The 15,144-nt window shown below is 45.8% G+C and overlaps 1 protein-coding gene across 1 annotated transcript in view; it reads left to right on the forward strand.

Moving 5' to 3' along the window:
* LOC135813074 (uncharacterized) overlaps nucleotides 1-15,144 on the forward strand; it is a 39,597-nt gene that overhangs the window by 12,467 nt on the left and 11,986 nt on the right. Inside the window, exons 4-10 of the mRNA XM_065326291.1 lie at nucleotides 1,537-1,605; nucleotides 3,120-3,513; nucleotides 5,559-5,785; nucleotides 7,114-7,320; nucleotides 8,786-9,886; nucleotides 10,870-11,047; nucleotides 11,377-11,437. Coding sequence (XP_065182363.1) covers nucleotides 1,537-1,605; nucleotides 3,120-3,513; nucleotides 5,559-5,785; nucleotides 7,114-7,320; nucleotides 8,786-9,886; nucleotides 10,870-11,047; nucleotides 11,377-11,437 — 2,237 coding nt within the window. The remainder of the gene's footprint in view (nucleotides 1-1,536; nucleotides 1,606-3,119; nucleotides 3,514-5,558; nucleotides 5,786-7,113; nucleotides 7,321-8,785; nucleotides 9,887-10,869; nucleotides 11,048-11,376; nucleotides 11,438-15,144) is intronic.

The raw sequence follows: 15,144 nt of genomic DNA on the forward strand, positions 1-15,144 counted from the left end.
TAGACATTCCAACAAATTCTCGCTCGCAAACTACACTGGGGTCACATGATGAGATATGCGGTGTTTTCACACACACACACACACACACACACGCACGCACGCACACACGCACGCCCGCACACACACACACACACAACCACACACACACACATCTCTAACTCTCTCTCTCATGCACACACATGTGCACACTCACTCTTTCACACTCACACCAAACACTGGTATCTGCAATGTAACACATACTACCCAGCTCGTTGGCGTGACACAGCTACCAGTAAAACATACTTAATTCCTGCGTCGGTTCTACATGTTTCTCCCATCTTGGTTATAGCAACAGAGACCAAAAATCTTTCTCGCAACTCCGAGTTACACACACACACACATACACACACACACACACACACACACACACACACACACATACACACACACACACACAATATCTCTCTCTCATGCACCCACATGTACACACTCACTCTTTCACACTCACACCAAACCACATATTGCACGCCATTACCCACACAGGTATCTGCTATGTAACACATACTACCCAGCCCTTTGGCGTGACACACCTACCACTGAAACATACTTTTAACTTCCTACGTCGGTTCTACATGTATCTCCCATCTTGGTTATAGCAATATACCTCAGCCATGACACTTGCATTCATATTACGCACAGTGTATTCCAGCGCTGATGTTACCTCCTCAAGCTTCGTGGTTGCAGCACTGCCTTAGCCTACATTACAATTACCCTATATAACTAGCGAATAGCATTATTATGTTTTATCGTCTGATGAGTGTTTTTTGAAACACAAAACTCGAAGTTGCGAGAAAGGTTTTTGGTCTCTGTTGTTCTGCCTCGTGTGGTATAAGTTCTGCCCTTTTTCAGGTATTGAGCACTATTTGCAGCAAAGACCCCAGACACTTTTTTTGTATGTACTACGTATAAAGTAGTGGTTGCAACTTCGGCGATAATTGTAAGAAAAGGTTTGCTTCCCACACCGGAGCTCGCGCTATTCCGCCGACTTTACTTGACACTTGACTGACTTGACTGACTGAGTCGTGAGTCAGTCAAGTGTCATGTAAATTCGGCGGAATAGCGCCAGCTCCGGTGTGGGGAGCAAACCCTTCCTTACTACGTATACACGTATATTAAGTTAAGGGGGCGTTCGAATTGTCTTCATCAACTGTTCGAACATTTTTTTAAAGAGATTAGTTGAAGCGTCCCATTTGAACGGTTTCTATCATTTTAGAAATTTCATTGGAATTGTCGATGACGTCCGATAAGATCGACCATCTCCACGAACTTGTCGGAAAAATGAATGACAAGTCGAACAAGCCCTAAGTGAATAGCCACAAAGAAAAGTATTTTTTCTGCTCATGCTACCCTCTCCGTGACCGTCTTTCCTGGCACCTCACTTCACTTCAACCATGTTTCTCTACGGACGATTCTCTACCAACCACATGTCCTCTTCCCTATTCCTACTTTCACATAATTATGTCATTGTGTTTCCTGTGTGTTCTATTGGCAATGTAGGTAATGGAAATTGTTCGACATGCCGCTGACAAGAAGACTGCTAATTCTCGCAACCGTCGCTTTCTTCAGGTAATTAGAGAAATCACAAGTTACGAGTTATGACTAACTGTCCACCGATGTAACCAGATAGTTATGTCGTCAGCAAGTGTGACAAAAGAGCACACAACTGACCAGGAGTACTTAGCTGAAAACCTGACAAGGAATGCTCAGCTTCTCCTTCCATGTTTACAATATAAACTTGAACCTCCCAATTTGGGTGGTCTATTAATTTGCGTCGTTGGGTTGTAGTAAAACCGGTACGTCCAATTATCTTACTAGTCTGGTCTTCATCCAGTAACGTTCGGCATTCTTTGTTGCTGTGGGACAGAGCCCGTGCTCATCTTCGCTGCGCTTTCCTTCCCCTCTTTAGATATTTCCTTACCTGAGCCTCCCAAATTGGAATGTTGTTGGTTTACACATCTTAGATGTGTTGGAGTGAGGTGTTAGGTCGTTGAATGTCTGAGTACTCCTTGTCAGTTTTGTGCCCTGTTGTCTCACTTGCTGCCAGTGTATTATCTGGTTGCACTGTGGGACAGTTGGTCATAACTTGTAACATTTGCCCTTTCTTTATTTTTACATGATTACATTGGCTAAACAGTATACTGAGTATTCCAAGCATTCTATACACAAAGGATTTACAGCTACGTTTGTGCTTGTTGTCTTTATGTCTCCTATATCAACTGCTTCTCTTACCATGGCCAGCATAAGCAAACATGTGGACTGTGTTTGTGCATGGGTGACTTGCACTTGCATTGTTGATGGTGCCGCGGGAATGCATTATAATAATAATAATAATAATAATTCCAAGTATCCCATTGCTATGGAGAGTATCGTGACAATTGAAGTCATTCACTGATGTGTTAGGTACCTCGCTCCCGTACCTAATAATTGTTAAAAAGGATGAAGTTTCGTTTTCAATCCGTGCATATGGTAAAAATTCGTCTGTACTTTCAATACGTTTCACAAAGCTATCACCGACTCATTTTTTCGATGTCCACCTCCTTAGTGTTGAAAGTAGCAGGAATCTTCATAGATTCATTTCCTGCTTGTGTTTAATTCAGGCAAGTGCATGTGCGCACTGCATGCCGCTTGCCGAAAGAACCATATAGCATGTGGACAAGCTGGTCTTCTCATTCACATTGTCCGACTTATAAAAAAATTCATCCCCACTTAAGAAATATGCTCCTCACATACTTTACTGTCAAACAGATGAACACTGCCAACTATGGAGCTTTACCATCTTCACAGCTTTTAAAAGAAAAGTTGCCTTCAACACTTATATCCAATAATTGTTATTCTTCACTAAGAAAATGGTGGACATCACACAACCGCATTATAAAGGAAAGGGGGCTTATCAACTGACAACCACTCTATTCAGTTGCTATTCACAATGAGTGGCCCAAAACGTCATAATTTTTCGACTTCACTAATAAACTTCGGATTTTTTCATCCAGCGCACGTCCCGAGTGTGAATAGCCACTGCATAGAGCGGTTGTCAATTGAAAAAACCCTTTTCTTTAAAATTGTTGTTCTTGTGTACGCAGACTTACCTTCAGCTGGAGGAATTTTATTCCGAAGGCCAAGTGGACGCAAACACTCTAGTTGTTCTAGTTAGCGGGGAACAACTTGTTGGGAAGTCCACACTGATCAAGACATTGAGAAAAGAAGGAAACAATGGCACATCAAACGACTCGAAACGAACCCGAGGCATCCAGATGTCCAACTTCACTGATGAGCGTGGTCAGCATTTGCGTATCAAAGATCTCGCTGGGCAGGATGCGTTTTCAGCGACACACGACATTTTCTGCCTATCCACATCAGTACCAAGCCTCGGTCTTGCTGTTGTCAATAGCAAATGGGACGAGAAACTGATTACAACAAGCATAACCACCACAGCTGGTCGGTTTTTGAGCCGGATGCCACCATCAGTAACATCAGGTAAGTGAGATATGTTATCAATTGCGTTTTTGTTAAAAAAAAAGTGTCTGTTGATCCGTATGTCGGCATGTACTGTAGCAGGCATGGAAATTCAGTTGATTGACCAGGGCGGCGCCCTCAGCGCGTACAGAACGCTGCGTGCAGTGCACATATTGATCCGATGCGACCAGCGCGCTGCAGCGCATAAATGCATGTGTGTACCGCTTGTCCATGGCTGCATGGCGAGTGCCCTGGGGCCGCTAGATGTGTGACCGGATTTCCATGTCCACGACAGTACATGCATGAATGAATGATTGGGGTATGTGTTTGATTCTGTATACTGGTGCAGGGAGGGCACTGTGTGTGTGTGTGTGTGCATGCAGGTATGTGTGTGTGTGTATTTGTGTGTGTGTGCGTGTGCATGCAGGTATGTGTGTGTGTGTGTGCGCGTGTGTGTGTGTGCGTGTTATGTGTGTGTTATTTATAGTGGTGTGCACGGGTAGTCGGATATACCCATGCAACCCGTGAGGACCTCGGGTAGACAGGTACGGAATAGTACCTGAAAACCCGAAGTCGCAGATGACATCATGTACAGTGCACATGTACAAATTTATGTAGTACTCCCCATGTCTATCCAGTGTGTAAGGGAAGATGTGCATTGTGGTGTTACGATGGAAACATTACCCAATATGGTGTCCGTGCTACCCGTGTAAAGCTACCCAAACCCGATACCTGAAGAAAAGGCTACCTGACTCAACCCTAGATATCTCTCGGTCCATGGTAAAAGCCTGTGATAAGTCCCTGGGTAGAAACGTTGGTGAAGGTCCAGAACATGTGCGTCAATATGGGCCCGGGAGCGTATGTGGTCCCGGCGTTATTTTGGATACATTAAATCAGACTGATTTTCACATGAACAAACAGTTTTATTCACAAGTGCTGTGCACTACACTGTACACTGTACTAATGAATTGTTACTGCACATCAAGCTGAACATGCACTGCCCCATGTACTGGGTCTTTCCTTTTGTCCATGCGTGTTCACACGGAGGCGGTCTAGAAAATGAGATAAGAGTGTCGACACATGGTACATGGGCGAGTACACGGATAGTGGACATTATACAAATCTTCAAGTTATTCCGAACTTTCCAGAGTTGGACTTTTCATGCTGTGTGTGTGTGCAGTGGTTAACAGTTTAACCACACAGAGCACTATGGTCTGTGCATACAGTTATGTACCACTACCAGTCTACTGGATACCCGCACTATCATGCTACATGAATCACGCGGTACAAGTCCACAGACTTGCCACGTGCACATACATGCCGTCAGGGAAAGTGAGCTTTGTGTTTGAGAAGGAAATTAATTATTTTATTTTTGGGCATGGAATAGACCGCCTCATCTTTGCTGCAACAATGAGTCCACAACTGACAAGTGAGAAAACAGCAAACAGCTTCTGGATCGAAAACGTTCAGATCCTTTATTGTTGAGAGCCTTGAATGGATGAGCCGTGCCCTTGGTTCAAATATTCTGCTCTCTTCTCCAATTGAGCAACGTCCGAAATGTCCATACAATAATTGTCTATGCCCGATGGAGGCCAAGATTTTCGGAAACATTCAGAGAACTCGCATCTGTCTTCTCCATCTCCAGACTTTTCTCTCCAGAGATCTGATAATAGAATCAGCCTGGTCGGCATTAGCTGCTTCTTCTTTGTTTGTCGCAGAAACAGCAGCGCTCACTTCTGACTGGCCTGTGCCGCCACTTCTCCAGTAGATTACCAAGGTTCTCAGCCCGAGACCGAACACATGGAGGTCAGGCATGGTTCCATCCTCACTCACGAGATATATCTTCGAGGCCGCTCATAACACCCTCGTACGTACTATCGGTCGCCAATTCATTTGAAGTAGCATTAGCACAATTGCTTTTTAAAAAACACTCTTTTGACCATTTTTAGCTGCATGCTATGATATTGCAGAGAGTGTGTTGCTTAAAATCACCTTTCCTCAAATCTCCTCACCACAAATTATATTTTTTTGTTTGCGTTTCCCATCTCTTGTTGTTGCAAATACAGACCAGCCGTTCAATGTCATGATCATTGCGACCTTCCGCGACGAGATCAAGAGAGAGGATCATGGAAAACTTGCTGCAAAGCTTGCCACAAGCTATAGTAGTGTCGAGAAGGAGTTTGGTGATAAACTCCACTTTCGAGGACGCTTTGCTATCAATGCCACCGTCAATGACGCAGACTTCGATCGCCTGAGAGTCAAACTTTCTGAGGTCTGCAGAGATATCCTGAGCGTAAGTAAAACTGTAAACCAGATTTCAATTACTACTAGTGGAGAAACTAGGGGATAGTAAAGGGATCAGGAAAGATAAAGTGTGATAGAGAAAGGCAAAGATGGGAAGATGGAGAGAAAGAGGGAGAAAGATAAAGAGATAGATAATGAGAACGAGAAAGAGAAAGAGAAAAGAGCAAGAGAGAAGAGAATGAGAGAAAGAGAGGCAGAAAGAGACGAAGAGAAAGATTGACAGAACGATACAGAGAAAGAGTAAGGGAGACAGAGAGTTAGAGTGGGAGTTAAAGAGAGACGGAGATAGAACTGCAATGCCCAACAGTGCATTAGACAGAGTTTATATTCATTTGTGGTGATCCGCACTTGCACCTCTCCCGTGAATTGTGGATTTGGTTATGAAAGAACTATTCAAACTGGAAGCAACCTTATACAATGTTCCAAGAATGACCTTCACAAAATTATGTGTGGCATAGAAAGTGGCAAGTCGGCATTAGAAAAACATTTCAGTGACCTATCCCTTACATAGGGTACCCGCAGTGTCGTTTATTGTTCTGACAGGCTTTTGAACCTCCGAAACGGGTGGAGTCCTTTCGAAAATAGGCACCAGAACACAACCCCAGCCAGGCCCAGGACCAGGCGCATGACACCGAAGTGTGACAAAGAGAAATAGTTAAAAATATGCGTTGCTCGAAGAAGCCGGCCAGCGACTGCATGCTGTACCAGCACGATGGTGAGGGGTCCACACACAGCCAAAATCAATGCACGTGTGTTAGCAGCGCAGGGGAAAGCAAAAGGGTTTGACATTCGGGTTGTCATTCAGCCGGCTCAAAGTCCTAATCTCAACGTCGATGACTTGGTATTCTTCCACAGCCTGTAGGCAGACTTGTCACTGTGGAGGTCTTCAAGCTCTCAGTTCTCGCAAAGAACTTGGCGATCTCCACGATCAATTTGTGTATTGGCAACTTGTAAAGGCTGCGGAACAAAAAACGAAAGTCAGCGAGGATGTAGACTCGATATCAACATGGACTGAGTCGTCATGAGATTAAGACGAAGAGTGAAGCTGGACTGCTTTGAAACGAGCTGTGTGACGTCTGTAAATAATCAATCTCTCATATGCTGCTGTGTTTTCCACTTTTAAAAGTGTGTTTGTAGCCATGGAATGCTTTTGACTGAACTGTAAATATGCAATGAAGTTTTGCTTACGGAGGAAGTACGTCATTAGTGGATTGGGTTCGTTCTCAGTGACGTATACATACATCATTAACGATAAAAGGTTTAATCATGTTTGTGAACAGAGAGTACTTTACCCACTGTGTTGATGTGCATGTTCAGAAATCTTGCAAGCAACCCAAAGTGCTCGGGCAGGCAGAGGAAGTACTGGCACAACTGCATGACAACATCCGAGAGCCATTCTCAACAAATATGGAGTTCTGTCGACAGTTGTGTGCTGCTAGCCACGTAGAGTATGATGACGATGCAGACAGCATCAACACCGCACAAATCCGTCGATATCGCAAGATCCTCAATGCGTATGGGCTGGTATGTACATACTCTGCAGATTGAGTAATTTCAATTTACTTGCAGTAGATGTATTTCATGTTATGATGTATGTCATGTGTGTCATGTACATCTCTAAGGCAAAAGTGTTTTATCGTCCCTGAAATGAACATCGCTCATTTCTTACTCGGACACCCTCCAGTCCCTATGAAACAAACACAGCTTGCTATGCTGGATGATGAAAATTGCATGCATGTATATGTAGCCATGTACATAATTATGTATAGTATCGGTCGACTTGTGATTTTTTCCCGATATATTGGAAACTGGCACCCTACATTTTTGGTGTCTCCCGCACATAGTTGTAGATATCGTGAAAACAACAGTACATCCTGCATTGTGTGACCCGTGCAATAACTCCTTGCCACATTTGAGGGCAGAAAAGCCCAAGAACAGGGAAATAGAAATTCGGCCAGGTTTACAAATTTTGGAGGGGTATGCATGGCAAAGTATGTGGAGAAACAGATCCCTGACACATATTCTTGAAATTTAAATTGGATTTTTCATCCTCAATTCGGCCCAAATCGAACTTTCAAAAGCCAGTGGGACAGTCTCCAATGAATGGACTGTAGTGTCGGTCGACTTGCGATTTTTGCCCCCCCCCCCACCCCCCTCCAACGAACGATGCTCGTTTCAGGGTCGACAAAAACAACTTTTGCAACGACCCCCTAAAGTGGATTTGTTCTTATCCGTTGGTTTGAAGGAAAGATGCAACCGGTTTGATTTGTTCCTACTTCTTTTAAAGTCCATATCTAGAACATTACGATGCCCATCCTGCCATTAGCTGTAGTTTATTATCTATTATTCATTGGTAGACCAGCTATACACCGATACTAGTAGGTGTAAGGCTGCAGGAAATTCAAGATGAACTGAAAATTGTGGAACAGGTTTAGTGTGTTGCTGTGCACAATATGGCTAGCTGGGGCTTGACAGCAGGGGACATCACCTACAGATTGCTGGCTTTAGGCTGATAAAGAAATTATTGACAACGGGTGCATTGTGCTTTGCACCTTTGATGGATTGATCTTCAACAGTGAGTTTCTATGAGGATGTGCTGCATAGTCCTGCTTTGGGTGGCACCAGAGGGTTGTATATGTGTCCATGAGAAGATACGGCACTGATTTCCGCGCAACTCAAGCCAGGGCATCTCTACCCGTTTCCCATACAATCCATTTCTTTAAAACTTAGGATGGTTCATTTAACAGTTTCGCATTGTCTCTCAATGTGGGGTCAGGCGAAGTGTGCTGTCATGACGCGTCGAGGATTGGCTGGTTGACTTGCTTTGTTTTGTTTTATTTTGGAGGTATTTGGCCTTTTTAATATCCTTCTGCCTGCACATGCGTGTGGAATGTGTGTGCATCCATGTTTTAGGCATGTACCGTGCGTCGGCTTACAACTATGTGTGTTGCTGTGTGTATGGGTTTGCATATCGTGCTTTTGTTTCTAGATTGTTTCTTTCTCATCCCCTGAGCTGGACGACATCATTGTTAACCGACCCAACTGGTTGCTCTCCACGGTCATTGGTCTCATTTTCGCAGAACCTGGCCTTGACGATGAAGATATGCTGCACTTCATAGATGGTGTTGCGAAGGTCCAGGAAGTCCTTGGCAAGCTTAACAGCTGCGAGGGAGCAGAAGGTCAGGGCCCTCTGCTGCTGCAGATGGTGATACAACTAGGTGTGTTGCTGCAGGAGAAAGGAAGGATCCTGGCACCCAGCCGTCTTCCGACCGCTGACAACTGCCTCGGCCCACTGGCCAAGAAAGATTCATCACCTCGGTCGGCGTGCGCAGGAGTCTCTTTCACGACTCAGCACTGCTTCTCCACTGCTCTAGTTATCAGGCTGCAGACAGAGCTGTACGCCTATTTCCACGAGCTTCACGGCATTCCTGCTGAGCTCTGGAAGAATCTGGTGGTAGTGACTCCAGTCCATTCCACAGCCCGTGGTTGCATCTCCGTCACGGACAGCCTGCGCCAAGCTGTCGCTGTTGTCCATGCGCCTGTTGAAGATACGCTAGATGGCTATTGTCTGCTGGCTCTGTTGCGAAAGGTGTTTGATAGGCTAGCAGCACAGTATAGCCCGGGCACTAATTACTCCACGAGCATCCTCAGCTCTGCTTCCATTCGTCAGCACCTCCACGAGCCAAGCACCAAGTTTGATTTCGCTGTGTATGATGCAGCGCAAGTCAGATCGTCCGTAGCAACACAGGGTCATCTCTCCAACACCTACACTTACGTTGATCGTGCCTCACTTCTTCTCGAATGGCCGGTCAACCATGCTTCACTGCTCTCTGCACAGTCCTTCGAGTCCGTCCGAGGAAGCCTTGGTGAGTCCGACCTGCCTGCACTAGCCACCTGCCTGGGCCTTACATCATCATCTTCATCATGTGGGCACAGTAATCATCTACACGCTGCAGCAGCATTGGTCCACAGCTGGGCAGTTACCGACTACCATCACACCTCGACCAAGCTTCACCAGCTGCTAGTGAAATCACCGAACGCCCAGCGCTTTGAAAAGATCTGCAAGGTGCTACAGCAGCATGAAGAACTGGTGAGTATGATCGCCTGTTGCGTACACCCCTCTCTCTCAGTCTCTCTCTCAGTCTCCCTCAGTCTCTCCCTCTCTCACTCTCTCTCTCTCTCTATCTCTCTTTTTCTCTCTCTCTTTCTCTCTCTCTGTCTCAGTCACTCAGTCTCTCTGTCTCTCTCTGCCTCTCTCTCTCTCTCTCTCTCTCTCTCTCTCTCTCTCTCTCTCTCTCTCTCTCTTTCTATCTCTCTCTCTCTCTATCTCTGTCTCTCTCTCGGTCTTTCTGTATCCCCCCCCCCGTCTCAGTCTCTATCTGACTCTCTATGTCTCTCTGTACCCCCCCCCCCCGTCTCAGTCTCTCTCAGTCTCTCTCTGTCTCTGTCTGTCTCTCTGACTGTCTCTGTTGAAGTATGCAAGTTGGTTTACAATTTTACTAACAAAATATCTATCAAAGTAGTGGTTGCGACTTCGGTGATGATTTGTGAGAAAGAGTTTGCTCCCCACACCGGAGCTCGCTCTATTCCGCCGACACTGTGTATTGAGCAGGGAGTGGTGCTTTCTTGCAGGTTTGCCGAGTCGAAGGTTCGATGGACTTCTCGTGTGCTCTGGATGGCAGTCGTGAGTCAGTCAAGTGTCAAGTAAAGTCGGCGGAATAGCGCGAGCTCCAGTGTGGGGAGCAAACCCTTTCTTAAAATATCTATCACTTACCATTACACATTTCACAATGCATTCTCGGTCGTGTTCTGGTCGAGTGCTGGTCGTGTGCTGGTCGTGTGCTGGTCGTGTGCTGGTCGTGTGCTGGCGTGTGCTGGCCGTGTGCTGGTCGTGTGCTGGTCGTGTGCTGGTCGTGTGCTGGTCTTGTGCTGGTCGTGTACTGGTCGTGTGCTGGTTGTGTGCCTCTCGTTGATTTGATTCTCAGTAGTGTGGATGATATGGACACTAGCTGATGTTGATGTGAGGGCCATGTTTGTCGCTTGTTTGTATATTCGTTACTCTCCGCACTGCAGCTGGCCACCGATTTCCCGGACATATTCCGGAAGCGTCGAGTGCAAGCCATCCAGCCGGTCTCCACCGGAGCTACTGCATCCACTGTTCAATCAGACTCTGCAGACAGCGTTCCTTCGGGCAGCCAGTCACACTCTGATCAAGCCAGTCATTCCACTGCCCCTCGCCAAGATGATGCTGGTAAAGCTGAATGTGCTAAATACACCATGTGTGCTCCTTGTATGCTAGTGCTAGAATACTTGTGTGCAAATGTCTACTTCACACTATCTTGCAACACAATTTGATCTATGGGCTTGCTCAGGTCTCAAAGAGAACTCCTGTTTGCATGGGATTCTATACGAAAAAAGAGAATATTTTTCTCTGTGGATAATGAACACATGACTGGTTGGGTATGTGTGTTATGCTAACCTTTATGAGTTTATACCCATTCCTATAATCGAATATTTCTGCACAGAGACATGGATACCTTTCAAATTATGTTTTCTGTTCTTTCCTGTTGAATGTATCAGGCCATGCTGAGCATCACGCTGGTCATGGAAGCTGTGGAATTTTCCTATCCACTTCACCACTGTAAGTTCTACTCATGCATTACTCAACAATGAAGTATAGAACAGTTGAAAAGTCCTAGGTAACATTCAGTGAAAAGTACTGCACCATTTACAACATAATGAGTCAGGCCGGCCCAGTGAGTGAGTTCTCAGACCATGATTGTGCAATGACAGGTATATGTATCATGGTCAAGTCCTGACTTGAAGAGAATTGCTTCAACTGTGCTGTACACCACATCGAGTTCGGAACACGATGTGTGGAAAACAGGGCAACATTGATGCAGAAAATGGGTTTTCACCTTTGCCCATATACAGTAAAACCTGTGACTACCGACCACCCCTTGGTGCCAGCAAAAGCGGTCTTTAGTAACAGGTGGTCTTTAGTTTGCACAGGGTGACCATATATGGATCCTATTTTATGATATGTATATCAAAATGCAGCTAATACAATTCCCCAAGACGTGCGCAATACCATTCTTATTTCAGGTCAACCAACACTTGGATAGAAAGACGGAGAGAGACAGAGAGAGAGACAGAAAGAGAGAAGATTATTTTTTTGCGGACATCAAATTCAGCTCCTACTTCTGAAGCCAGGAGTCAAACGTTCCCTGTGGAAGTTTCGTTTTGCGCTGGGCTTCAAATTTGTTCATGCGATCAATCGTACCGACTGTCCTTGTTGCGACTTCTCGATTGCTTGAACGCGATCCTTCAGCATCAGGACCTTGTGGTGCTACTTTGTTTCTGGATTCCTTGATGCTATCGTCGATTCGTCTGTATGACTAGGGTGACAGAGCCGCTCAGTCTTCCTTTCTCCTCCGAGTAGCATAACATCGATCAGAGAGCGCTTTCGATGCGGGTTTCCTATCATGTTTATTCTTGACATCGCTTGAAATTCTGACAGGTGTAGTGCAGTCCACACCGACTTCACAGTCAAAATGACCTGCGTTCATTTCTTCAGCTGTGGTATCGAAAGATTCCTTTCAGGACAACGGAAAATCATCAAAATTTCAAGAAGGTGCTTCGAGCAACATTTGATTTCATACATCGCGGTCGCTAGTTACGGGTCAAAAATCGTCTTTGGGACAAGAAAAGGCGGTCGTTGGTCGAGTTCAGCAGGTAGTCGCTAGTCACAGTGAATTTTGAATGTGAGACCATCCGTGCCTGGCGAAGTGGTCGGTAGTACCAGGCTGGTCGCTAGTCACGGTGGTCGGTAGTAGCAGGCTGGTCGCTAGTCACGGTGGTCTGTAGTACCAGGCTGGTCGCTAGTCACGGTGGTCTGTAGTACCAGGCTGGTCGCTAGTCACGGTGGTCTGTAGTACCAGGCTGGTCGCTAGTCACGGTGGTCTGTAGTACCAGGCTGGTCGCTAGTCACGGTGCCGGTCTTTACTTACAGGTTTTACTGTATTACATGTACTGTAATTGGTTGATCTGAATTTTCCTCTCCATCCGTAAAGAAGCGGCATCTGACGTCTTTCATGTGGTCTTTTCATGTGGTCTTTTCATGTGGTCTTTCATGTTGTCTTTTCATGTTGTCTTTTCATGTGGTATTTTCATGTGGTCTTTTCATGTGGCGGTGTCATCCCTAGAAACCAGAAAGGTCTTATTGAGCTGTGTAGTTCCCAGATCCTTTTAAAGGGGAAGTCCGGTGAAAAATTTAAATTTCAGGGTCGGTAGAGTTTCGGGCGCTAAGTCGAATGGTGTTGGTCCCACGTGTCTCCGACAAAGCGTTCTCGAGATTTTTCCGTTTGAAAAACTGCGTTTCGGGGGCTGCGCCATGACGTCATGCGGCCAAGCCACACCCTCCGCATCGTCATAGCGTGCAGCTAGGTCAAAAGGAGTGCGTGAGAGCAATAGTGTCAGTAGTATTTCAAATGATTTGGCGACCGAGAGTAGGTGGTGCAAGTGACCCCGAAGACGTAAATCCTTGTGACAGTGTCAGTGAGGATGCAGCCGTGGCTGACCTTCATGAGTTCGGCCTGGGGCTGAGAACATCGGTATTCAGCTGAAGAAATGGCCGCTCGGGCCGGTCAAGAGTGAGCGCTACTGAGTTTCCGACTGATGAAGAAGCAGCAGCAGACGAGGCTGATATAATTATCAGATCGCTGTAGAGCAGAGTCGCAAAAATGGAGAAGAGCGATGCGAGTGCTCTAAATGTTGTTCCATACCGATTCGCTTAGACTCCAGTAGCCTGCCACATGGTGATGTTTTGGTGCGAACAAATTAATACCGTATTATCTCTAATATAAGCACGGTCCTTTATTTTTTCAATGTACCTCCGCCCCGTGCTATTAATGCCAATAATGGAGACGTTCCTTTATTGGAGACTGTTCCATTATTATATCAACCTCATTTCAGAGGCATGTTGCCATGCCAAATTCATGTATGACGCACCCATTTCAGGGTTTTTTTCGTCGATACAGATAATGAATTTACACAGTGTGCTTATAATGGAGACTGAGCACTTTATTTTTTGAATGCCGCCCCAAGGTGTTCTATTATTGGAGACGTGCTATTATTGGAGACTGTGCTTATATTAGAGATAATACGGTACTTGGCATATTTCGGACTACTCAATTGGAGAACAGTGCAGGCTCCTTGACCCACTGGCACGACTCTTCGCTCGCTACGCTACGGGATCTGAAAGTTCTAGGTCCGGGAGCTGTTCGCTGTTTTGTCACTTGTCACGGTTGTGCACTCATCGCTGTAGCATTAAATAATGAGGCGGAAGCGGAAAACTAAAATTTTCTTTCTCAAAGCACAACCACCGGCACCGGCAAGGAAAAACGCACGTTCTCTGACTACATACGACTGATACGAGTGTAGTAGTAGTAGTACATGACAAGTCCGTGTGTTGACTAGTTTTCTGAGTCTTGTGACTCGAGTCTTGTAGTCACCCCAGCACGGCAGTGCGGGAGTAGTTCCGTGTGTGCTCTACAGCTAGCTACTAGTTTTCTGAGTCTTGTGACTCGAGTCTTGTAGTTACCCCAGCACGGCAGTGCGGGAGTAGTTCCGTGTGTGCTCTACAGCTAGCATGCACGCAGCGCATTGCTAGAGCCGTAGAGGCCATGCCATTGCATGCTGCGCCGACGGAAAAAGTCCAACTCGGAAACGGCTAAAATACGGTATAACCTCGAGGTTTACCGAGCTGTAAATCACAGGGTACGTAGTGTTTGTAACACTGAATCGAATGGTCTTGGTCCGAAGAAGCTGCGACAAACGGTTCCCCAATCAAACGCGCTCCGAATATGGCCATTTTGTACACAACTAGATGGTGTGGCTATCTGCTTGCACGCTGTGACGTCATCACCTGGATCTGGGTGATGCGCGCTCAAATTCGCACATGTTCGATTGGGCGTATCTGACGAACCATAGGCCGCAGCCTCCTAGGACAAAGACCACTCGACTCAGCGCCCCGAACTCTACGGACTGTGAAATTTAAATTTTTCACCTGACTTCCCCTTTAAAAACACATTTCCCTATTTGAAGTACATAATCAAATGAAAGTAAAGATTGCAGATGTGCAACACAACTGGCTATGCTATTGTGTTGATAAACACAACCAGTTTAGGAAGTTTTGCTTGTACAAGGCCACCACCATGCCTGAGATACCAGGGTGGCAGATGCAGCACATGACAGCGAGGGTAATTTAGTAACTCTCACTACGAATGCCCCACAAAGTGCAAACCTCGTTAGCTGCATCTATTTTACCTTCACTCCGAATACAGTGTA

The sequence above is a fragment of the Sycon ciliatum genome, chromosome 3 (assembly GCF_964019385.1).
Source record: "Sycon ciliatum chromosome 3, ocSycCili1.1, whole genome shotgun sequence".
Classification (NCBI taxonomy): domain Eukaryota; kingdom Metazoa; phylum Porifera; class Calcarea; order Leucosolenida; family Sycettidae; genus Sycon; species Sycon ciliatum.